The sequence below is a fragment of the Plectropomus leopardus genome, chromosome 7 (assembly GCF_008729295.1).
Source record: "Plectropomus leopardus isolate mb chromosome 7, YSFRI_Pleo_2.0, whole genome shotgun sequence".
In the NCBI taxonomy this organism is placed as follows: Eukaryota; Metazoa; Chordata; class Actinopteri; order Perciformes; family Serranidae; genus Plectropomus; species Plectropomus leopardus.
The window spans coordinates 23,125,193-23,152,009 of NC_056469.1; the positions used below are offsets into that span (position 1 = coordinate 23,125,193).

A 26,817-nucleotide genomic window follows, 5' to 3' on the forward strand; every position below is an offset into this window, starting at 1 on the left:
ATCCACACCCTGCTGAACTTTATTGCACTGCCCTCATATATTGAAATCAGGAAACATTCTTCTGAAATCCGCCAAGATAAAGTTTAGTAGCCTGATCCCTCTCTCTGCCATAACACATCTGATGATACTGCAGAGGGAATGGAAAAAGCTGTGATACACTTCATCATCCTGGGAGTCATCTCAGGTGAGCTCTTGATCCACTTGAAACAGCAGATAAAAGTGATTTTTCACTTAAATTTAACTAGTGAAGCTTAGGGATGAAACATTTCCTTTTACCGTCATCATCACATTAATACAACCGGAGCCCGGTTCTTATTCTGTGTTGTGGCTTTCGCAGTAGACAATTTATAGGTCGCGTTAACGGAATATTTTCCGTCACTGACGGATTCATTTTTTTTAACAATGACAGATACATTTGGAGGCCATCCGTCATTTTGAGATAATGGCAATCACACTGAGGCAGAGAGGAAATTCACTCGGTTTTAATTCGCTTTTCAAGACGGCAAGTCCCGCGGAATCACGCTCACACAGCCAGACGCGTTTCTCCATTTTGCGCACAGAGTTCACCGAGGAGGTAAATAAATTAATCAAAAGGGGGAAAAAAAATCCCTTTTGAGCATGTAGACGCCAACGCTGACCTGAACACCGTACTAAACGCATTTCGCTATCCAGGCGCTCACAGCGCGCTGAAAAACTCCGGACTGGAGACCTTGGAGCGCGTCGGTGACCACTATGGATCACAGAGGGGTGCAGCTGTGCTGCTGGCACAGAAGGAGCGCATTCAACGGGATTTCCTCCCAATGAAAAGAGTGCTTGTCTCCTTAACAACATTAAAACGGCGATAAAAGTCGTCTATCCGAGGCAAAATAGACAAAACCTGACGACAATCGCCTCTGCAGCGATTACGCTTGATGCAGTTGATTACGCACAAGTGAACACGCGGTTAAAATCCATACGGAGGAAGATTTGACATCAGGCTGTCGGCTACAGCAGGTCACTTCAGTTAAACCCAGTTAATTTTGTCGGTGGTTTGTTCATTGTGTAATTGTAATCGTCTAATTTTGTAAAATGGCATTGTAAATTTGGTTGTTTATTAATGGCAGAGTTTTTGGTGGCCTCCGCTTTTACTGTGTGGGAAAAATCATTCATCTGCGTCGTGTAGTTCATACAACCGTAAAAAAATCTAAGAAAAATAGGGGTTAATCCATTAAGTGATGTATTAAACAGACCAGAGCGAGTGGTCGGTGTCAGCTGTTCATCTTTTTGCTTCAAGCCATGGAGTAAATGCATAATCTCAACGTTGTTGTGTTTATTTTTTTTTAATTAACAACGCACATATTAAAAATATTACATGTCTTATCATTTGAAAGATTAAAGAGTCACAATGCTTCTCTGTGCATACCCATATACGGACGGTCCTGTATTTTAGCTTTTTCAGAGAGAACAGTTACTTTTTTTTACTGTCTTCTAATCAAGTTCTGTTTTTCGATCAGTTTCAACATCAAGACTTGAACTGATTTCAGCAAATCATCACAGTAGCACATTCTGCAATGTCCTTATTACAAATGTTCTCAGACTTGTTTAACTGTCTCCTCCAGGTTTAACCAGTGGACTTGGTTTGCTGCCTGATGTTCTGCATGCAGCTATAGGAGAGTCAGTGACATTCACCACGTCACTGACTCCAACAGAAAAACCATTTCTAACAGTGGGCTGGACATTTGATGGTAGAAATATAATCTCGTTTAGTGGCACAAACGCAACTGGCCCAGAGTATAAAGACAGGATCACCCTCTTCATGTCTACTGGATCTCTGGAGCTCAGAAACGTGGCTCTAAATGACCACGGAGAATACAGCGTTAACATTTTTCCATTTGGAGAACCACAGAAGACAGGAAGCACAATTTTGGATGTACATGGTGAGATTTCGCATGTATCTACTTCAGTATGTAGCAATCGAACAAGAAATAAATATTGTGTTAGTTCAAATAGTTGTGTTTATGTGTTCGAGTGTAAACTGAATTTTTTTTGCCAAATTTAGTTTTCCAAGGTCAAGAAAAAAAACTTTCACACTCAGACTACTTCAGTATGTCAATTTTGTGATGGTTTCTCACTGATGAGGAAATTTAAAGTCTCTAAGTCTTACAATAACTGCATCATAACTGAGATTTGAATATTTTAACTGGGCCACTGATGACAATGAGCAATGGGATTTATTCTTAGCCGCTGCAGTGTTACCCTCTACTGTAACTCTGTCATGTGGTGGCAAATTTAAAATAATTTTGTTTCTCGCCCACAGTACGAGTGTCCGATGTCATAGCAACTGCCAGCAACACAGACTTGGTGGAGTTCAACAGCTCCGTCCGTCTGTCCTGCTCCGCCTCTGGATCCTCGCTCTCTTTCCTCTGGCTGAACGGCAGCTCTGAGGTTACAGGAAGTGACAAAGTTCAGCTCGCTGATGGAGGCGCCAATCTCACTATAGTTAACGTGACCCGCTACGACAAAGGACCATTCAGCTGTCATGTGTACAATCCTGTCAGTAATGGCACCAGTGAACCAATAAACTTCAACGTCAGCTGTGAGTTATTAATGTTCAGTCTTTATCTGACATCTGCATGCAAACTGAAACTGAGAGTGTAGATAATTGTCAAGTCTTAATAAAATAGCCTTACATATTTTCTTTCTTTCTATTTTCTTTCTGTTGCCTCATCCGTTGTACTACATATTAGAAACACACTTTCCAAACTAATGGGATCCAGTATGTCACTGAAAACGACAGCAGTCAGTTTCATTTAGAAATGTTTGTTGGCTTTTCAGTCAAATTACATTTTACAAAGGTTTCTATTTCCTGGTGACCTGATGTATAACAATGATGTTGTTGCCTCATAATGAGTCGAGCTGCAGGTTATGTGCCTTTTTTGCTTGTTTTTTTCTATTCAGATGGTCCAGAAAACCTACATTTGGAAATATCTCCGTTACTAGAACACTATAAGGAGGGGTCCAATGTCACCTTGACGTGCTTGGCTGTCTCCAGACCTCCTGCACAATTTACGTTGCTTCTGAACGGAGGCCTGCAGTCTGACACTGGACCGCAGTTCAATCTGACGACCATTCAGGAGAGTCAGAGTGGAAACTACAGCTGTCAGGCCTTCAACAGCAAAACTCTGAGATATGAATCATCTTCGCCTGCAGTCATCTCTGTACTGAGTAAGTTAGGATTTCATTTATTTATTTTTTTTAACAAAGAAATTTTGATTAGAAAAGGCTGGATCTAGCTGTGATGGTGTCAAATAAACGATTTCACTGAACAAAAAGTAACAATACCTGCTGTACATACATTTGCACACGAGAACAGCTGCATGATCGCGGATGAATAAAAAATGAATTTGTGTCTTTTTAAAAATTCTTTGGTGGTAGGTAAACTGGGGATGGCTGTCAGTGTGTACATTAGTTGTAACTAAATTTGGGAATTTGATGACACCATATATATGTGTTAAAAAAAGTGAGAAAGGGTTAGGCAAGTTTTACCTTGACTTACTCCTTTTCGCACACTGTACTTTTATTTCTTTTGTTTGTTTATAATATTTTTTATTTGTGTTTGAAATTAAGTCATTCATTCATACATGTATATGTCAAACTCACATTCAAACCTTTAACCTTTAACTTTTAAGCTATTCCCAATGTTACCAAAGGCAAGTTGGTTGGCCAGTATAAAACCACTGTGTTTCTCACCCACAGTACCAGTTTCCAATTTAACGGCAACTGCCAGCAACACAGACTTGGTGGAGTTCAACAGCTCCGTCCGTCTGTCCTGCTCCGCCTCTGGATCCTCGCTCTCTTTCCTCTGGCTGAACGGCAGCTCTGAGGTTACAGGAAGTGACAAAGTTCAGCTCGCTGATGGAGGCGCCAATCTCACTATAGTTCACGTGACCCGCTACGACAAAGGACCATTTAAGTGTCAAGTGTCCAATCCTGTCAGTAATGACATCAGTGAACCGATAAACTTCAACATCAGCTGTGAGTTAAGATTTTTAAGCCAATTATGGACCAAACTATCTTTTTAATATTTGTGCTGCAGTAAGAATTCTACAAACATCTGTTTTTCAGACGGACCACAAAATGTTCGAATCACAGGGCCGAGTACTAAATATTCAAAAGAGAAGTTAACTTTAACCTGCTCTGCTGACTCTAAACCACCTGCCACTTACATCTGGAGGCTGAATGGGACAAAGATACACAACTCTGCTGTGTTCACCAAAAACAACGTTGAACGCTCCGACAGTGGCAGCTACACCTGTGAAGCGATGAATATGATAACTGGGGAAAAAATCATCTGCAGTCCATAAACTGTCTGTAACAGGTACTACGATGCTACTGATTGCAGATTTTGTTGGTACTCCTGAACGTTGTGATCAGCCCACAGCGTTACACCTCTGATAACCTGAAGAGTAACAAGCTTCTGAAAGACGTTTCTCACACAGTCACTGCTCCAACTTTAAGTGTGAGATTTGTTTCAAGCTTATGAGACAACAATAACTTGAAATGCAAAATTCCACTTTAGTTCCCTTCAAGATTCAAGTAACTATATTGTCTAAACAATCTCCAAGTCACTCTTTTGAAATGTCAAAATGCCTTTATTTCTACGGCATGGTCATGATGAAGCTTTAAAGCACTCCTACACGTGTCGGCATACACGCCTTCTGGTTCTGGATGTATGCATGTCTGTGGAAATATTTTTCATTCACCATGACAAAAAAATCTTAACTTATCACTTTCTGTTTTATTTCAGACAAGGAATCAGGAGGTCTTTCAGATGGAGCCATTGCTGGAATAGTTATCGCATGTTTAGTTGTCGCTGCAGGAGCTGCTGGAGGATACTATATTTATAAAAAAAAGTAAATGAAAAATCTAATCATTCTTTAAAAATACTACTTCTGTCATGCTTGTTTACATTAAACTTACAACAGGGTAGATGAAAAAGTGATAATTTATTGACCTACATGAACCTTTCTAGAGTTATTGAAAGGGATGAAAATGAAATGAAATTATTTACATATAACTCATCGGACATCACTTAATAAACATTATCTTAATCTGTGAATTAATTAAAACTTGTTAAAAATAACTGATGAAAAAATTAAAAACATCTGTATTAGCTAACAGTTAACAATCCTCCATTAAAAGTTTAGAAATGTCTTTTTTAATCTTTTGGTTTATTTTATGAAACACTACCCAAATATACCCAAAGATACCAAATGTTTGAATTTTTGAGTTGAGCCTGTTTACATGGCCACATTTCAATAATGCTTTATTTCTAATATTTAGAAATAACAACAAAGCTGAGCCATTTTTTGAAATACAGGTTAGTATTTACCTGATCTAACTTCATCCTACACTTAGACTACCATATACTGTCTATTATGACAGACAGAATGGACAACAAACTACAGTTATATAAAAAAGACATATGAATAATAAGATGTAACAACACTTTTTTTTGCCTACACCAAGAAGCGCAGAACGAGGAGAATGCAGCAGAACATGAAAACACACAAACTCAGTGATGTTTTCTCCCATTTAAGGTGAGTTTTGAACTAAATATTCTGATCTGTTAAGAGGGGATTAAAGTATTTTGAGGGGGAAGAACTGAATGGTTTCTGTAGAAATAATAGTTTATCTGAAGAAACTACGATAGGACATTTACTGCCAACTCATTACAACATACAGTTTGATCAAAGCACTGACTTTTCCCTCTTTTTCACTTCTTGTGCAGCAGGTGATCTGAAAATGAGCTAAACTGTGACATCATACATATCCAACCTGAAGACAACGTTGATAAATGTAAATTGTAATGTTTTATTATTCTTTGAATGTCATGTTTGGCAATGCAGTGTCACTTAACAGTAGCTGAATTACCGTTTTACTTATGAAACAAGCTTACAACTGCAATAATTTTGCTTGGGGCAGAAGATGACAAACGGCAGCACGTACATATTAGTACCTTATCGCCTATTATTACAGTGAGAAATCAGCTTTAACTCGGCCCCATTGTCGCAGATACCTGAGGAAGCTATTTTACTATCACAGTTTAAGCCCGATATCCAATCAGAGTGCATATTGATATCAATGCATCCCTACTTTTTAATAATCGCTATTAATTAGAATTATTGTCAAAAATGACAGTGACAAACAGCTAGCATGTTGCATTTGTGTAAATGATAAATGTAATAAATGTCCATTTGCATAAAATGATAGTACGAATCTCCTGTGTGTCTTTTCATACCTGGATCTTATTTTTTTGTTTTTTGACTGTCTTGTCCTAATAAATGTGAGCCTCCAACAGCTCTGATCTTCTGAGTCGGTGAATGGGGAGCAACATTAGTTACAAAGTGTCTGCATAATGAGATAAACCCACTGAAGCTGCTGCCAGTCTCTAAATCTGCAAGGCGTCGCCCTCCAGTGGTGTAATTGTGTTTGACATACTGCTGCGGGTTTCATTATCCCACAAGCAACAGATGATTTAGTAAACAGGGTATGTTTGGGTTATTTAGTTAAGGCAAAATTTACATATGCATGCAGTAAAAAAATAATGTCCATATAATCTGACAGGTAGTTGTGGATATATCAGTTTCAACTCAGATGAAACTAATCAGCTGCTAAATTAAACTTCAAATTCTATAAACAAAAGCAACAGGAAGTCAGACAGGAAGGGCACAGCAAACTAATGTTGTGCAGCTATAAATGTTGTTCTAACAGAATAATGAAGATATAAAAGGATACCTGGGGCATCTGAAATGAATGCATAAATAAGCGTGGTTTAAAATATTTATTCTGTGTGTCATAATGAAGCTCCTATGAAGAGCTGGAACAAAATTACACATATGTCACACAGACTTTAATAAGATGTCTTTTAAGTAATTTAACAAGGATATTTTTTCAGTCCAAGTATGCAACAATAAAGGCATACATAAGTGAATGTTTGAATTAATGCATGACATCATAAATAAACAAAGCTTTTATGGATTTCTTTTGGGGGTTTTTTGTGTGGTTTCTTTTTATGTTTATTTACATTTGAGAATTTTGCACTTGAGGACTTTGAGTCCGTGAAATAAAGAGGAAAACATATTGTAACAAAACAGAGATTATAAAATAATTCTTCTACATGCAAGAGGATTCATTTGTCTGTGCAAATTTCACGGCATACAGTCACTGAGATGTTTGACTTTTAGCTCCGTTATGAGGCTGAATTTTTTTACTTTTAGTCAGAGGATCAGAAAAGTCAGAAGTTCTTAAATATCCAGAGAAAAATGTAAACTTTCAGTTTCATAGAAATTAATCAAACAGTTGTTGAGTGAATAAAAATAAAAACTGTCAGCCTCACGGTAACACTAACAATGCCAAGGTGCTATAAATGTTTGGACTTTCAGTTTCACAGCAATCTATCAAACAAACCAAACCAACAGACAACGGCACAGAGCGTCGACTGCAGGCGAGTCCAAAGTCCAACCGTCCAACTGTCCAGTGGTCCACAACTTGTCTTTCAAAATATAATTCAAGTTATGATCAACACAATACTGTTTAATCAAGCTCGATAACGTTTTTCCTCATCGATCTCTGGCAGGACTATTATACAGTTTGCCGACGAGAGCCAAGTAGGAATTACACAAAAGGAAAATGTGTTTTCATAATCAGATTATAAACAAGCAGACGAATGATTATCTAAGATACAAAGATGAATCAGTTGTGTTTGTGTCCTTTTTATGAAATCATTTTTTACTTTTTAACCATATGATGTGAGCAAGGGAGTAGATTTTGGTTCAGCTTTGGGGGAACACAAATAGGAGATTTGGGGTGCCCTCACCAAAAGATTTTGAGCACCAAAACACAAATCACGATTTGCCTCAGAGGGCTTTACAACATACGACATCCCTCTGTGATTGGGCCCTCTCAGCGGATACGGAAAAACTCCCCAAATAACCTTTCTACATCATTCATGGTATGAATGCCTTTAATTTTGTCAAAATAAAAGTTCTCTACTACTCTCAAAATTGAGTGAGACATGTCCCGTGTGTCCTCCTGAAACCTACACCTGTAGATGCGAGAAGCAGCTGGCCCCCAGGTACTTTCACACTTTCCTAATCTGGCCCCCCATTTAAAAAAGTTTGTACACACCTGCTTTAGTAGAACAATATAACTAATAGGGCTGCATCTAATGATTATTTTTTTATGGATTAATCTAACCATTATTTTTTTTTATTATTCAATAACAATAACAACATATTTACTGAAAATAACATTTTAAATCTTGTCATACACTGCAGGGTATTATTCCCCAACAACAAATAGCCCTGTCTTAACTGGTAATCTGTGTTTTACAGTCTGATATAAAGTCTCTCCAAAATAAAATTAATGTAAGAGCTTGTTCCACTCAAGTAAAAGGAATGTAGTGCAATCTACATTTAACGATCCAACATTAGAATAAATAAAACAATGTAAAATTCAAGTCACTTAATAAAACAGTTACTTTTTGTTACAGTAAAAAAAACCCTCAAATCTAGCAGTCCAACAAAACATCTTACAGTAAAATTTGTGCAATTTGAATAGCACAATAACTTTTCTCTAACAGAAATAATTATAACTAGTACATTCTTTCTGCATCCAAACAGTCCAGCCTTAACCGGGCCTTAAGGCATATCGCTTCCTGCTGATACGAGTGCTGTATTTTCATATCTATAAGCATATATTCCACTCATTTATTAAGCTATACACGCTCCTGCACAGCTGACAACCCCATCCTGTAAATGTTTCAAAATAAAATGCATTGTATCGGCAACTGATGGCATTCTGTCTACAGAGACACAGACAGTTAGCTTTTGTTTTGAAAGTGAAACAAGGAAGTTGAGGTAAAACAAACATCTTTGTATTTCCTCATCTGTGGGACACAGTCTGTGATACAGAGAGACTTTAAACTGTAGTATAAAGTGGTGTAGAGTCAACAAACACGAGAGTCACGTGTAAAAAAAACGGCAAGGACATGTTGATGAATAAATAAATTCCTGAATGCTTAATCATGTTAAACTGTGATAAATGTTATTTTTGACAAAATAAATACTTGCTTCCTTCACATAAAGTCACTTTTTAAATTAATTCTAAATGATCTTCACAGCTTGGTGATCCGAAGTTGCTTGGTGTATTCATGGTTAATGACTGACAATGCATAACCGTTCACAGCGAGCCTTTGAGGAAGTACACTGCACTGAACTTCCCGGTTCTGCCTTCATATTGAAAGTTTGATGCCTTCCTCTGAAATCCGCAAAGACAAAGTAAAGCAGTGTGATCTCCTTTTTTCGTAACACATCTGCTGATACTGCTGAAGGAATGGAGATAGCTGTAATACACTTCATCATCCTGGGAGTCATCTTAGGTGAGCTCCTGATCCACTTGATACAGCAGATAAAAGTGATTTTTCACTTAAGCTTAACCAGTGAAGCTTAACAGTGGATCCATGTTAGCTGCTAACTTGTTAGACAGTGAAAATTACTGCCGCACAGTAATGAAACATTTCCTTTTACGAATGCCCTTCTTTCTTCCTATTGTCTGTGCTGTGGCTAGGGCTCGACAATGTATGGATATTATATGGATACTGCGATATGAGACTAGATATCACCTTAGATATCTAGTAATATTGTAAGTGTAATATTGTAAGTGTTGTCTTCTCCTTGTTTTAAAGTCTGCATTACAGTAAAGTTTTTGAAAGCACCAATGGTCAACCCGATAGTATAGTCACAATATTGGGTATTTGGTCAAAAATATTTGAAGTATTTGATTTTTTCCTCATTGCCAGCCTTTGTTGTGGCCACTCGTTTCCTAGGTTTAAAGCGGGGAAAAAAAAGCACTCATAGATGCCCAGCCTCTAAAATGTAAACATACAGTGCATATGTATATATTGCATATATTACAGGAAATGATAACAGCCTTCCAAAAAAAAACTGTTGAAAAGATTTCTACTAGCAAAAAACATATTCATAAACCAAAGTTAATCATTTAGTGTAACAGAAAGGCAAGTAGTTTCAAGTTGTTCCTTTCTCCGCTAAAAAGGAGTTCCCCAGTTTGTGACTGAAATCTTTTCTCAGTGAGAAGAAACAAATGTTGCTCACATAAGGGGGGTTAAAAAGGACACTGAGGGGAAAAGTCAAAAATAATCGAGAGTATTACGATCTGCACATCATTTGCAAGCGCTTTCTGCCCCATCTCAAGGTCCCATTAGTAAAATAAAGTGCGCTTATATTGTTATGGTGCAACAAGTGCATGAAGTTTTGCAGTGGAGTGCAATTTGCCCATTTCTTCCTCTAATTGTAACTACCCATGATGCAAAGTATAAATGTTGGAGGAAGAAACAGAGTGCGTGTTTGCAGCTGTCAGTTGTTTGGCTGTTTACACCAGGTCTGGAGCTCTGCTCAGCTTGTGCTTCCTATTTAGTCAAGTGGCCACATGCGGTATTGCAGCAACCCAAAAAGCATTTTCCCCCTTGGCCACCATTGTAGAAGACACATCCGTAAAACTGATGACAGAACACCTCAAACTGCAAACAGGGTTAGATATGACTCTGTCTATTGTGAATTTCTGATCCATGGAGGTTTTATATTTGTAAAGGTTTTCTCAAACCAGGCAAAGTGATTTAAACATCTGTGAAATCATCGCAATGAAATATATGAGCTTAGATGGAAGTCACAGGCAGAGCCAGCATGAGAAACACTACTATGCGAAATAAATAGTTACATAAAAATATAGACAGACAGACAGATGGATAGACAGATAGATAAAGAGAGAGAGAGAGAAAGAGGGGGCCATAATGCTTCTCAGTGCGTACCCATATAAGGACGGTAATGTATTGAAGCTTGTAGCCCATTCTGCAATGTCCTTATTACAAATGTTCTCAGACTTGTTTAACTGTCTCCTCCAGGTTTAACCAGTGGACTTGGTTTGCTGCCTGATGCTCTGCATGCAGCTATAGGAGAGTCAGTGACATTCACCACGTCACTGACTCCAACAGAAAAACCATTTCTAACAGTGGGCTGGACATTTGGTGGTAGAAATATAATCTCTTTTAGTGGCACAAACACAACTGGCCCAGAGTATGAAGGCAGGATCACCCTCTTCATGTCTACTGGATCTCTGGAGCTCAGAAACGTGGCTCTAAATGACCGTGGAAAATACAGCGTTAACATTTTTCCATTTGGAGAACCACAGAAGACAGGAAGCACAGTTTTGGATGTACATGGTGAGACAATATTTCACATGTATCTACTTCAGTATGTAGCAATTGAACAAAAAAATAAATATTGTGTTAGTTCAAATAGTTGTGTTTATGTGTTCGAGTGTAAACTGAATTTTTTTTTGAATACAGCGTTAGCATTTTTCCAGAGGGAGAATCACAGAAGACAGGGACCAAAAGGCTGTACGTAGATGTTGAGCAAACGTTTTACATGTATTTCTGTCACAGCTGACTGGAGATTATGCAAAGCAATAGATCAAGAAATAGATATTTTTCTTGGTTCTAATAATTGTGTTTAGCTGTTCAGTGCTTTAATTAAGGGCTATGAGGACACCCGAATTCAGATTTTATTATTATTATTATTATTATTATTTTCTATCTAACATAATAATAATAATGTTAATAATAATAATAATAATAATAATAATAATAACATCAAAACTAAGAAAACATAACACTAAATCATCTTTTGTATCATTATTATCAAATAATAGGTGAGAAAATTTTCAACATTCCATGATGAACATGAGAATATTTTCAGCCAATTATTTTTATTTTTAGTTTTATTTTTATTTTACTGTTGTACCTGTTTTATGTGGTTGCAAATATAATTTATTTTGTTTCTCGCCCACAGCACCAGTGTCCGATGTCATAGCAACTGCCAGCAACACAGACTTGGTGGAGTTCAACAGCTCCATCCGTCTGTCCTGCTCCACCTCTGGATCCTCGCTCTCTTTCCTCTGGCTGAACGGCAGCTCTGAGGTTACAGGAATTGACAAAGTTCAGCTCGCTGATGGAGGCGCCAATCTCACTATAGTTAACGTGACCCGCTACGACAAAGGACCATTTAAGTGTCAAGTGTCCAATCCTGTCAGTAATGGCACCAGTGAACCAATAAACTTCAACATCAGCTGTGAGTTATTAATGTTCATGTTCAATCTTTATCCGACAACATCGACATGCAAACTGAGACTTTGGAGGATATTTCTTTTTTTATTCTCCATTAGTTGTACAAAGTATTAGAAACACATATTCTGACCTACTGTACTCCAGTGCTACATCACAGCAAACTACATTCAGTGTGGACTAACATTTGGGAAGTGTTTATTGCATTCTTGTTTTTTTGGATTACATTATGCTGATATCGCCTTTTTCTTTTGACTAAATGTATGTTAATGCAATCGCTCATACTAACCTTTCTGCTTTTGTGATTCCCCTAAATTCAGACGGTCCAGACAATGTTAATTTGCAAAAATCTCCATCACAAGACTACTATGTGGAGGGGTCAGACATCACCTTGACCTGCTCAGCAGAGTCCAGACCTAACGCCCAATTTACATGGCATCTGAACGGAGGCCTGCAGTCTGATACTGGACCGCAGTTCAATCTGACGACCATTCAGGAGAGTCAGAGTGGAAACTACAGCTGTCAGGCTTTTAACACTAAAACTCTGAGATATCAATCATCTCAGCCTGCAGCTGTAACTGTACTGGGTAAGTCAGAATTCAGAGGTTTAGTGGATATATAATCTGCATTGGCAAAGTGTGAACTCAAAGCAATGCGTCTTAATAAAAAATAATAATGAACTAGAATTACCACCAATTGCCTCCGTGCACCAGTCAAATTCCACTCTCAGTTCGCATCCATGTGTGGATACCTCACATACATCTTTCCCACGGCAGCACAGAAGATCTACACAATTAGCACAGTTTCAGGGTGGACACCCAAGAATAAAATCATCAATTTAGTATGTTACTAAATGTCTCCCCTTCTGTTTCTGACTTATGATGTAGAGTAATGACAAGTGCTTTTGCAGAATATTGTGATTTGATGCAGAAAGAATGTACTAGCTATAATTATTTCTTTTAGAGAAAAGTTATAGTGTTGCACTAATCTTACTGTAAGATGTTTTTTGTTGGACTGCTAGATTTGAGGTTTTTCACTGTAACACAGAGTAACTGGTTTGTTACTCCTCTTAAAAGTGACTTGAATTTTACATTGTTTTATTTATTTTGCCTTTGGATCGCTAAAATGTAGATTGCACTACATTCCTTTTACTTGAGTGGAACAAGCTCTTGCATTAATTTTATTTTGGAGAGACTTTATATCAGACTATGAAACAAAAAAGCTATTTTTGTTGGAGAATAATGCCCTGCAGTGTATGACAAGTTTTAAAATGTTATTTTTGGTAAATTTTGTTGTTATATTAATCAAGTTATTAAAAAATAATAGTTCAATAGTAAATCAATAGTAGGTAGATTAATCAATTAATCCAAAAAAATAATCGATAGATTAAATTGCTAAAAAAATAATCGTTAGGTGAAGCCCTTCTTGTGTAACATTTAGGACTGCAGTAAAATAACAAATCAAAACAAAAAACATTTTTTAATTTAACATTTCTTAACCTTGTAGGCAAAACCCCGATTTCCTCTTTCCAATAATTTACTCATTCCAAACTATCCTTTAAAGTGCCTGAATCAATATTTTTAAATTTAAAATTGTCACATGACTGCTATTTATATGTGAAAGGTCTCTCAGGCTGGTGAACCCACGGAGATATATTGCCCAACTCTGCATCTTTCCTTAGCTCTATAGATGGACCTGTTTAGTATCTTTCAGCTCATTGTTTTGGTTTTCTGGCCACAGCTTGACTATCATTATCAGTGTAGTTGTGGGTTTTTGTTAAAAACGAAAGAGTAAACCAAACTCTTTCGTTTTTAACAAAAAACCACAACTATACTGATAATTTTCTCAGGTATAGATTGCTGCAAACTATAATTGTTAAAATAACTAGGTGTGGACAGTCAAAAACTTTTAATGTTATACAGTATCTATGATAAGATATTATTAATTCAACCCTCAGTAACTCATTCTCAGATTTTTCACATACTCTTCTGCCCAATAGAAACAATATCAGGTGCTTCAATCATATCTTCATCTCTCCTGGAGTTTGAGGGCACCTCAGTCAACTTAACCTGTGATGCTGCCGGCTCTGTCTTTACCAGGGAGGAGTGGATGAAGGATGGCTCAGATCTGAACATTTCTAACGACATAATACTTTACGACAACAAGAGAGTGCTGACTTTTAACAGCCTGAATAAAAAAGACAGCGGACATTATTCCTGTACACTCAGCAACCCCTTCAGCAATGATGAAGCTGAATACTTCATAGATGTGATCTGTAGGTATCACTTACTGTTCAAAATGATGTATAACCATTAATAACAATGTACTATGAACTTAACAAATACCTGTTTTTCAGATGGACCACAAAATGTTCGAATCACAGGTCCAAGTGTGATACATTTGAAAGAGAACTTAACTTTAACCTGCTCTGCTGAGTCCACACCGTCTGCTACTTCTTACATGTGGATGCTAAATGGGACAAAGATACACAACTCGGCTGTGCTCACTAAACACAACATTGAACTCTCTGACGGTGGCAACTACGTCTGTCTAGCACTAAATTTTGCAAATTGGGGAATATCGTCTGCAGAACATGAATTGTCTGTCACAGGTACTACGGTGGTATTAATTCAGATTTCATTGATGATCATGAATATTGTGATCAACCCACAGCATTATACCTCTAATAATCTGAAGAGTGGCACCAACTACATGTGGCAGATTTCTTTCAAGCTCATGAGACAACAATGGCTTAAGATGCAAAACTCAACTGAAGTGCCCTTAATAAAGACTACTTAAAAGTTAAGCATTGCACTTTAACACTTAACTTAACACTTAAACACTGTCAAACACGACGGACAGTTAAAAAAAAGTATAAAAAAATTAATACAGCAGAACCAGAGAGGTGTCCTTGTTATACCAGGGTTCCCTACACCTTCTTTTATTTGTGGTGGGCCACCACAATTAAAACATCTGCTGCCATAAATAGATTTTTTAGGCAGTAGAACACCCGGCGTGGTGAAAGTTAAACTTAACCGTTCATTTTGGTGGGTCTAAAAGTTTGTATTCACTCAGTCTGCACTCCGCTTCTCCTCTCATCCATAGATCTGAACAGCTCTGACTGGATCAGCTGACCAATTATGCACGCTGCAATTCAAACTGATGATGAGTTTTGCCTGCATTCACAGACCCCTTCAAAAACATCCAAATTTATAGATGGGGCACAGAATGATTAAAAAAAAAGGGACAAACACGCACAAGATAAAAAAAAATAAACTAACAAAATGTGAAGTTTTGCTGACACCCCCACAAGTGTCACTAGCCACTGCCACAAATAGATTCTGATTCTGTGGGAAACATTTGAAATATTAACACCTATATTACATTTGCAAATCACTGTTGTATTACCTTCAGTGCTGTATGTTCTGTTCAACTCTTACTGTAATTGTGGTGGTGTAGCATGTACAAATATTTTTCATTCATTCAAAAACTTCAAACTTCAATTCAAAACTTAACTTATAACTTATCATGTGTGCAAATAACCAATTTTGTAAGGTGAATTTTATGTTTTGTTTTTGTTCTGTTTACTTTCAGAAAGGACGTCTGGAGGTCTTTCAGCTGGTGCCATTGCTGGAATAGTTATTGCATGCTTTGTAGTTGCTTCTGCAGGAGCTGTTGTAGGGTATTATATCCATAAAAAAACAAAGTAAGTGAAAAATCCAATTGTCTTTTATAAAATACTCCTTTTACTACCACTTTTTAATATTACTTTGCATGGCCATAAACAGTGGTTTATTTCTAATATTTAGAATAAAGAACAAGGCTCCAGCACCTTCTCGTACTACAGGTCAGTAACTCCACCTAGACTATTACATACTGTATAATAATAATAATAATAATAATAATAATAATCATACAGAGATAGAATGAAGAATACATTCGAATTACACACCCATACATACGGTATATATACAGTATTTATTTATATATAGTGCTATGAAACTTTTTTTGCCTTGAAAAAGAACAACAGGTGCATGAGATGAATGTGTCACCCGAATATGAGAACACTTCAATGGTATATGAGAACATATAAGCTCATCAATCATCAATATTCTATTCCTTTAAAGGTGAGTTTTTAACTAAATATTCTGATTTGTTGTAAAAGGATCAATGTATTTTGAAGGGCAATCACTACATGGTTTTCTGCATGGTTTATCTGAAGAAAATACTATATGACATTTACTGCCCACTCATTACAACATAAAGTTGATCAGGGCACTGACTTTTTCCTCTTTTTCACTTCGAGCAGGTGATCAGAAAATGAGCGAAGCGGAGACATCAAAACCAGTCTCAAGACAATGTTTATAGATGTTAATGGTATTGTTTTATTATTCTTTAAATGTCAGTGTCATCAATGCAGTGTCACTTAACAGTAACTGAATTACCGCTTTACTTAAGAAATGTGCTTATAACTGCATTAATTTATTTTTTGTGGCCACTTGGGGCAGAAGATGTTCAACAGCAGAACGTCCATATAAGTGCCTTATCGCCTATTATGACGGTGAGATATCAGTTTTAAATTAAACCAGTCTTATTTTCTTCCTAAATAAAACAAAAACGTAGATGTGTTGGCAGCACTTTGATGGGGATCCATTGATCCAAATTTTTTTAGTTGATACCTGTAGCAATACCAGGGTTTTTGGCATTGGCCGACACCAAATGCTAATCCAATACCAATATTTGATTAACATGTCATATGCCTTACTGTGTCAGTGACTGAGATCATTCTTTTTTGTATAAAGCAACACCAGGCTTGAATTAAACATTGTTTCCCTAACTCTGTAAAAACAAAGAGATACAAACTAATATATATGTTATATATTATTAACTGATTAACTGATATTAACTGATTTTTTTTATTGTTTAGATAGTAAATTGTGCACAAGCAATTTAGTAAAAAAATACAATAATCACAGTAAACAGGAATTAAATTAACAGTGTAAAAATTAGCATTGGTCAAAACATGAACAGGAATTGAAATTCTATCATAAGACAATACAACTTCATAAAATAAAAACAAAATGTGCTGCTGATGCATGCCGTACCACACACTACTTCTGTCTAAGCAGAATTGAATTAAATAGATGAGCCCCACTGTCACAGATACTCAAGCCAGCCAGAATCACAGCATATGCTGGATATCCAATCAGAGTACATATCCAACATCTGTGCATCTGTACTTTATAATAATCACTATTAATTATCATAATTATTGTCAGAAAAGACAGTGACAAACAGCAATGCATGTAGCTTGTGTGTAAATAATACGTCTATTTGCTCGAAACGCGCTGGTATGAATCTCCTGTGTTTGTAAGTCTTTTCATATCAGATCTGTAAGTTCAGAAGTACTACAGTACAGGAATGGGAACTTGCTATCTGGACTTATATTAAAACATTTACAACACATATTCAATACATGACTTTTTTTTTCTTAGGTGGATGTTCTAAATATAAAAATTAAAATTATCAAAATAGTTTCAGTAATTCTCAGGTGAGTTTTTGTGAGCAAGTTAATCGGGATTAGCATAAAACAATACAAATGCATAAAATAAGAACAAAATGTGCTGCGGGCGCGCGCGTTTGTTTGTTTATGTGCGTGCGTGCGTGCCTCTGCGTGCATGTGTGTTTTGGTGGGGGTGGTAGATTTTGGTTTATTGTATAAAGCACTTTGTGTTACAGTTCATCTGTATGAAAAGTGCTACACAAATAAAGTCTGATTGATTGAGTCAAACAAAAAACTAAAGAAAAACTAGGCCTAACTGCGACCTTGGAAGCAGAGCACTTATCATTTTGAAATTATATTGGCAGGTTAGGGATACCACTGATTGTTGACTGACATCAGTGTGATTGCTGTAAACTGCAGTGACACTCTGCTGTTAACATGATTTACCAGTAAAGATCCACTGATCAGCTGGTTCATTTACAGTCACGAGATTCTTTGCATTGTATGGATGAATGTGGGGATGTGGAGGGCAGAATATGAGGCTGATCCAGGTGCAGCATTTCAAATCAACTTGGCATTTATAAAAGGAAAATCGTGCGCTGGCAGCAGTGCATACAGTTTTAGGTCAGAATACTTGTTTTCAGATTTAACTACACTTTAGTGTGGATTCTGTGCACTGTTATATTTATCAGACCATTGGTCCTTTTGTTTTGGAGGGGAACTCTGCGTATAAGTTGGCTGCTAGTAAAAACCTCCTGAACAATGAACACTAAAGGAATCCTAACCAGAATTTTCAGTTGATTGAAATCTGCAATCCTCAACTCGGGATGCCTGTAAATCCCCTGAATCTTACACACTGTCCCTTTATAAGAAAACAGATTAAGAAAACTATGTAGTGTATGAAAACCAATACAACAAAGGTGCACTTTTAGTGGTCCATACTTGGAACACTGTTGTTTGAAAAAGGCGAACCCACATTAATCTAATCTGTTGTCACATAATTGCAGAGCTGCAATCAGATTTTCTCAGCACCGTGCTTGTCTTTGCTTAAGCCATTATGAACTCTCACATATTTTTCTTGACCTCACAAGGTTTTCTATTGAAATCAAGGAAAAGCAAACAGGAATGGAATTTTGGGGGATAATTCGAGCACCCTATATCACTTAGTACAGCGTCCTGGGTTAAATAATCAAATCAGCTGTAAAGGGTGTAGGGGGGAGCAGTAATATGTAAAAGTAAAAGTTTGAATGCAATAATATCAAACCTGCCACCAGTTTTCATGCTGTAACTTCACTGCAATATGGGACCAATCTGAATCAACTACCGAATATGTTTTGTCATAATTACAACAGAAGTCTTATACAACAAATACGGCCACCTAAAATATTGCTTTGCAATTGCTCATAGTCCATATTGTAAATGATTAACAGGGAAACATGATGCAGGCAGATGAACCTTTAACATTGCAGTACTTCCTCATATTGCCGTCATATTCTGAAATCCGTATCTTCATACTGAAACCTCATGGAAAATTCAGAAGATCGACACAGATCACTCTTTTTTTGTCATACTCGGTGATACTCCAGATGAAATGGAAATAGCTGCGATACGCATCATCATCCTGGGAATCATCTCAGGTGAGCTCTCACCACATCAACTTTTTCCAGCTGTTCTTTAAAACGCTGAACATTTGAACACACATAGTGTGTATTGTTAAAGGATTGATCAGGTTATCTCTAATAAAATGTTCATGGTGTCAAAGTTCATATCAGTGTTTTACAGTTACAGTTCACATCCCCTGTCTGGGTGCACTTTCTCTGTTTTTAGAGCTGTGCTTATTTAAGGAGACTAGATGTTACAAAAGGAGGTTCCCTGTTTAGTTCATATTTTATCACATACGGTGGCATGAGCTGCCGTTTCAAAAGATGGCATGGAATTTAAACTGGTGGCTAAATCAATGAATGGACACGTTTACCTTTTTACAATGATTCACAGATTCTGTGGCTGAAAAAAATCCAAGCTACTCGACAAATTAGTTTAGCAAGTTTACTATAATAACCTTAGTACACACGGCACACGTCACACACACACGCACAAAGTGCATAATGCACCCACCTCTTAATTCCACCTCTGCTAATTAGTAAAGCATTAATTTCACTAAATGCTTACAAAGTAAAAAAGTTCATTCAGACAGGAAGGACGAGGAAAAAAGAAAGAGAAAACAAAATGACAAAATAATCTAAGTGAGTTAAGTGGTCTACACTTGCACAGTGTAACATTTAATTTATGATAACATAATGTATCAGGGATGATAATTAATCGACTATCTATTAATCGTTGGTTTAGAATTTAATCAAACACATCAAATGTCACTGATAAATCGCTAGGAGATGCAATGCTGTCTAAGTGTTTGCAATATGTTGCTAGAAGCTTTGACTGAGGAAAAAACACATTTGTTTAAAATTAGCAAAGTTTTTGCTATTTTTAAATAACTAATAATAATAATAATTCATTATGGAGAAAGCTTGCAATTTTCAGCCCTAGTATCTACACAAGATCCTGCGATCCATGCTGTAAAAATTACTTTTAGTGCTCACACACTACACACTTATGCTGTTATTTGAAAATATTACGACAAACTTGGCAAAGACAGCAGTGCTGTTGGACTTAGAAAGCAGTGTGTATAGACCTCCTGAGTTTTTTTTTCTTATATTAATTATTTTTATTATTGCTATCATTATTATTTTTTATTTTATTTATTTATTTATTTACTTGTTCTTTTATACTTATTTATGTGTACATGCATGTACATTTTTTAACATCACTCATTTATTCACTTTTTCTTCTTCTTTTCATTTCTTTGGTTAAATTTTACTTACCTATTTATTTATTTCTGACTATGATTACTACTATCATCATTATTACTACTTATCTAATTATTATTACTATTATCTATTCATTTCATTTTTGGTTTACCTGCGTTTGTCTTTTTGTCTGTTTTTATTTTTTCTTTTCCCTTACATTTTATTACATCTTCTTGTTACAATTTCAGAAATGCACAATGCTTGTAACTAGTTGATTTGATTTGTCATTGCCCTAAAAGGAAACAACAATAAAAAGTACGATTAAAAAAAAAAAAAAGAAAGCAGTGTGTGTGGTCTGACCGGGGCATATTTTGAGTTCTGGTATTGGGCTGGTTTGGCAGTTGGACTAGTTTTGTCACACGGACGTGGCAGTTCTGTTTTAAGTAGATTTTGGACCACATTTTTTTCATGGATTGTGATGACACGTGTGTCTCCTCCTCCAGGTTTAACCAAAGGAGCTGGTGTGTTGCCAGACACATTGAATGCAGCTGTAGGACAGACGGTGGTGTTCACCACATCCTTGACTCCACCAGAAAAACCATTTCTATCAGTGGGCTGGAAATTTGGTGATAAAGATATAATCCTTTTCAATGTTAACAACTTCACTACCCCAGACTATGAAGGCAGGATCACCCTCTTTGTGTCTACTGGATCTCTGGAGCTCAGAAATCTGTTTCTAAATGACAGCGGCGGAGAATACAGCGTTTACATTTTACCATATGGAGAGCGACCGGAGGAGGGAACCACAAGACTCAATGTATATGGTGAGCAAATGCTTTACACAGTGCATCTCATTTAAAGCTTAAAGGATCAAGCTGCAAAAGGATCTCAATCTTTTGTTTTTCGCCCACAGTGCCAGTTTTCAGTGTGGTGGTAACTGCCAACAACACAGACTTGGTGGAGTTCAACAGCTCCGTCCGTCTGTCCTGCTCCGCCTCTGGATCCTCGCTCTCTTTCCTCTGGCTGAACGGCAGCTCTGAGGTTACAGGAAGTGACAGAGTTCAGCTCGCTGATGGAGGCGCCAATCTCACTATACTCAGTGTGACCCGGTACGACCAGGGACCATTCAGGTGTCATGTGTTCAATCCTATCAGTAATGGCCAGTGACCCCATAAACCTCTCTGTCAGCTGTAAGTTACCAACTATATATGTGCCTGCTCTTTATCCTGCACTGTATGCATGCATGCTTTACAGTTGAAGGTACAACGAGACTTCACACTGAACAATAACACGTCATCTCATTATCTTCAAGCTGCTCACAGTACTTTTTTTTGTTGTTACTGTTTTTTTTTGCAGACGGTCCTGAAAAAATAGATTTGAGAGTATCTCCATCACAAGAACACTATGATGAAGGGTCAGACATTAGTCTGATGTGCTCGGCTGTCTCCAGACCTGCTGCTCTGTTTCACTGGTTTCTGAATGGAGACCTGCTGTCTGATACTGGACCAGAGCTCAGACTGATAAACATTCAGGAGAGTCAGAGTGGAAACCACAGCTGTCAGGCTTTTAACAGCATAACTCTGAGATATCAAACATCTCAGCCGACAGTTGTCTCTGTACTGGGTAAGTCAGAATTCAGAGGATTAATTAATAACGTTAAGTGATTTGGGTCAGAAAAATGTCAAATAAATGTCCAGCTGCATTATCTGTACTGACAAAGTGTGTACTCGAATCAAAGCATCTTAATATTAAAGTATAATTTTAAAAAGACAGACAAGATATAGATTAGTTGTTTAACATAAAGCAAAATAGTCCTGTGCTACCTGCCCAGCAGAGGGGGAACGAGAGCTCGCTGGTGAACAAAGTGGATCATTTAGACAAATATTTTGCTGAGGAGTTGCTGGAGACCCTGTACCCTATCACCCTGTATGTACTGGATGTGTAACCTAAATGTTTGTTGTACAGATGTCATGCTGTCATGTTGAAACTGAAAGCTCATTTTATACAACAAAGGTCAGAAGTCCTGCAACAGCAGACTGAGTTTATAGTTAAAGAATCAGGTGGTTTTGATAAAACCGTTTTCTTCTCTGTTATTGAGTGTGTGAATCAAACACTATCTGGGAACTCGTTGACTGTGTGTTATATGTTGTTTAAAACCATAAGTCTTAAATTAACTCATATATATATATATTTATTATATGCAGATTATAGGCCTACAGGACTCAGGGAACAGCTGTTTTAATGTTTACCCTATACAAGTTCTTTTCTATTTATTTATTTATTTGGTCAAATCTCAGTGATAGCGACTTTTGCTCCTGATGTTTTTGCCCAACAGAGAGAATATCAGGCGCTTCAATCACGCCGTCAACAAAACTGCTGATTGAGAGGAACTCAATCAACTTAACCTGTGATGCTGCTGGCTCTGTCTTAACCAGAAAGTGGATGAAGGACGGCAAAGATCTGATCACGACTGACGAAATAATACTCTACGACAATAACAGAGTGCTGTCTTTTAACAGCCTGAATAAATTAGACAGTGGAGATATTCCTGTACACTCAGCAACCCCTTCAGCAACGAAAAAGCTAAATACTTCATGGATGTGATCTGTAGGTACCAAACTGTACATTTAATATTTAAAATGATGAGTGTCATAAATAACTTTTTAGTACTGATGTGTTTTGCTTGTAGATTTATTTTAGATTTTTTTCTATATTCTTTATTATTTGTGCTGCTGTAAGAATTTTACCAACATCTGTTTTTCAGATGGACCAGAAAATGTTCAAATCAAACATCCAAGTGAAATATATGTGAACGAGAAATTTAACTTTAATATGCTCTGCTGAGTCCACGCCGTCTGCTGCTTACACCTGGAAGGTGAACGGGACAGTGAAGATACAAACTCTGCTGTGTTCAGCAAACCCAACATTCAACCTTCAGACAGAGGCATCTACACCTGTGAAGCCATTAATAACATAACTAAGAAGACATCAACAGCAGACCATGAATTGTCTGTAACAGGTACAATAATGGTGTTCACTGCAGATTAAAAAAAATGTTTCCTACAGATCCACTGAACCGACTAAATGTGGCAGATTTCTTTTAAGCTTATGAGACAACAACAGCTTGAAATGAAAAGCTTAGCTGCACTTAAAAAAGTACTCCAAAGTTTAGCCATGCATTTAGAAAGCTAAAAATTGAAGCAATCACAATAAAACAAAAAAAAAACAGAGGCCAAACCAGAAATATTATCCTTATTATTAAATGCCTACATGACCCACACAATTCAACTACCAACAGAAAAACCTGTTGCGCTCTTTTTGCAAGACACTGAAGCAATTCCACCGGAGACCGTGACACCTAAACCACGTGGTTTTTAGCAAGAAAATCAGAGCATTTCCAGCTGCAATTGTGGCACCAAAATCTGGTGTTTTTTTAGCAAGGCACTGCAAAATTTCCAGCTAGTATTAGCAGATGTAGCCGAGAGACGCTAGCCTCAAGAACACATAAGGAGTTGGCTATAGAGTTCTTATAATCTCACATTTGTCTCCATACCTCCAGGTTTTATTTATTTTAAACTTGCACTATTTATCCTGATAAATAAACACTTTTAATCATGTGAAGAGTGCCAGGCACCCCAAATATGTCTGTTCTCTGTTTCTGCACCAGAAGGATGCAAAACTTGTGACTGTGTTGATTGTGTCTAATGGCAAATACTGCAAGATTAATTATGTTTTATTCTTTTTACTTTAAGATAAGACACCTCGAGGTATTTCAGCTGGTGCCATTGCTGGAATAGTTATCGCATGTTTAGTTGCTGCTTCTGCAGGAGCTTTTGGAGGATACTTTATTTATAAAAAACAAAAGTAAGTGAAAAATCTCATCTTTAAAAAAAAAAAAAAAATACTACCCAAATATTACCCAGACATAACATAGGTTCCAGTTTGAATTGTGTTTGCATCTTGGCCACTTTTTAACAATCCTTCGTTTCTAATATTCAGATTAAAAAACGAAGCTCCGCCACCTTCTGATAACAAAGGTTAGTATTTATCTGATCTGACTTTATCCTACAATAGACTATAATATAGTATGTCACAGCATGGAGAGAATGCCGAATTAATAACAGTATATTGCAAATATACAAAAGTAAATATGAATAATCAGATGTAACAAAACTTTTTTTTTGCCCAGGAAAAGACGACAACGTGTATATGAACTCCTCAGCAGAATATGAGAACACTTCAGTGATATATGAGAACAGTTCAATGGTATTAGATGTGGACACATAAAACTATAAACAATATTCTGTCCTACTAAAGGTGAGTTTTGAACTATTAAATCTGATAATGTGATAAAGAATAAATGTGTTTTGAAGGGGAGGGAGAGCCAAGTGATTTCTGAGAAATAATTTCACGTAGTTTATCTAACGAAACTACGACATGATTTACATTTACTGACCAAAAATATTAAAATTGATCAAAGCACTGACTTTTCCCTCTTTTCCACTTCATGTCTAGTAACTGAAACAGGAAATGAGCAAACTTCAAACATCATAACCAGCCTGAAGAATAAAAAAAGGCCAATAAATGTCTTTCTTATTGTTTTTTATCTTAATTGCAAAAATTTCTCTGCTATCAGCAAACATTTGCCATCAGCACAGAGAAACAGTGGCATTTCTGCTGCATTTCTGTCAATATTTAGTCTCGTTTGAACAGGTAGGTAGTGTACTGGAGGTTTGTCAGAGCTTAATTTTTGCTGAAAACTTATACCGGAAACAGGGTTTATGAGAGTGGAAGGGCTAAAATACAATAATAATGAACAAAATAACTTATATATATATTTTTAATAATAACTACAGTTAATATTTTGTCAATATGAAATATATTTATTTGAAGTTAGCTACGCTGGCTTTTTTTGCAAAGACAGTTACGAAGAAAAAATGTTATCAAATAACACTGGTGAATATATATGATAATTAAAGCAAGGCATTACTTATTAAGTTTGTATGCTTTTTTTTTTTTTTTTTTTTTACAGTGTATATCTGATGTTTGCTTTAATTCTCCTGTTATCCTACTGTGTCCAACTTCAACACTGTAAACACTGGAAACATATTGGGGTTGGAATAAGACATGCAGGTGATACTCAAAACAAGATACATCTAGTGTGATTAAAATAATTTGGAATATTGCATCACAAATTATTAATGATTCTCTGTTTCTAAAAGCAACTGAATATGTAACACTGATGTAATATGATGGTGCTATAATGATAAAACACCAGCAACTATGAAAATAAGATTGACATTTTAATTAAGCTGTATGTACATGTCTGCTCACTGTTTACTTGAATTAAGACTTTTGCCTTTTCATCATTTCCTGTCAGCAAACAATAAATAAATGTTGATGGTAAAATGAAGTTGTGCCTCTGGAGTTTATTCTTGACTGCTGAGTCCGTTTCATGGACAAGTGAAAGCTACAACAGCTGTAATAATGTGACTCTTGTCCAAGTTACTGAAAATCTACAGAAGTTCTGAGTTGTAAAATGCCTGAAAAATTATATATATATATATATATATACACACACACACACACACACACACACACACACACACACACACACACACACATATATATTATTTTTAATTGCCTGATTCTTTTCCTCATCCTAATTCTGAAATTTTTCTATACTGGTGCAACCACGAAAACCACTTTGTTTTTAAAACTACTAAATAAATTATGTTTATTATTATTATTACACTTATTATTATGAGTTCTATCACAGTAACATTGCTCACAGTAGCTGTTATGCCTAAAAACAGCAGCATATGTGTATGTAAAACCTCTGACATGATGAAGTAATAAACTCTGATAATAATCAGAATTTATGGTGTTCAGATCTTGCAGTTGGGTTTTATTATCTTGTTATGTAAGTTTGAATAGGCCTAAAAACAAAAGGGTTAATTAAGGTAATTAAGAGGGCCAAGACTGCGGAAACCTTGATGACATGCTTCATTTATTGCAGGTAATCTCAGGGGCATTTATTCCGCTGCTTCACAAAGTCAGACTCAGATAACGTTAGACGAGGACCAAACTAAGTAATCCACCATGAACTACACGTTTCTCACGTCAGCCATACTTTTCCTCTCCTCAGGTAAGAAATGCATCAATGTTTTTTTTAAATAATTCATCATGAATACGACTACAAGTGGTGAAATGTTCACTCGCTGTGTTCACATTTCAGCAAGTCTTTGCTATGGAGCCGGTGTGCTCCCTGTCGACCTACTCCAAGGAGTAACGGGGGACAGTGTGACCTTCACAACATCTGTAAAACCAAC

The 26,817-nt window shown here is 36.6% G+C and overlaps 1 protein-coding gene and 1 pseudogene across 3 annotated transcripts; both read left to right on the top strand.

Annotated features, from left to right (window-relative positions):
• Positions 1-95: 95 nt before the first annotated feature.
• LOC121946059 (carcinoembryonic antigen-related cell adhesion molecule 5-like) lies at positions 96-6,339 on the top strand. Of its 3 annotated transcripts, none has more exons than XM_042490473.1 (9): positions 96-184; positions 1,599-1,916; positions 2,297-2,575; positions 2,938-3,204; positions 3,736-4,014; positions 4,105-4,357; positions 4,787-4,892; positions 5,509-5,579; positions 5,771-6,339. In XM_042490473.1, exons 1-6 carry the CDS (start codon positions 139-141, stop codon positions 4,341-4,343), a joined length of 1,428 nt encoding a protein of 475 aa, XP_042346407.1. In that variant the 5' UTR covers positions 96-138; the 3' UTR covers positions 4,344-4,357; positions 4,787-4,892; positions 5,509-5,579; positions 5,771-6,339. The 3 variants fall into 3 exon arrangements, with proteins under 3 accessions (XP_042346407.1, XP_042346409.1, XP_042346408.1); XM_042490475.1 differs by having other exon boundaries at positions 5,774-6,339; XM_042490474.1 differs by lacking the exons at positions 5,509-5,579; positions 5,771-6,339 and adding an exon at positions 5,323-5,354.
• A 2,945-nt stretch (positions 6,340-9,284) lies between these two features.
• On the top strand, positions 9,285-26,777 carry LOC121945419 (annotated as a pseudogene).
• Positions 26,778-26,817: the final 40 nt, after the last annotated feature.

What these genes read in the sequence shown, in the direction of transcription:
- LOC121946059 (XM_042490473.1), top strand. Translation starts at nt 139, where the DNA reads ATGGAAAAAGCTGTGATACACTTCATCATCCTGGGAGTCATCTCAG. An exon ending in CATCCTGGGAGTCATCTCAG is followed by an intron (nt 185 to 1,598) that starts GTGAGCTCTTGA and finishes TGTCTCCTCCAG; the next exon opens with GTTTAACCAGTGGACTTGGT. An exon ending in GATAAACTTCAACATCAGCT is followed by an intron (nt 4,015 to 4,104) that starts GTGAGTTAAGAT and finishes TCTGTTTTTCAG; the next exon opens with ACGGACCACAAAATGTTCGA.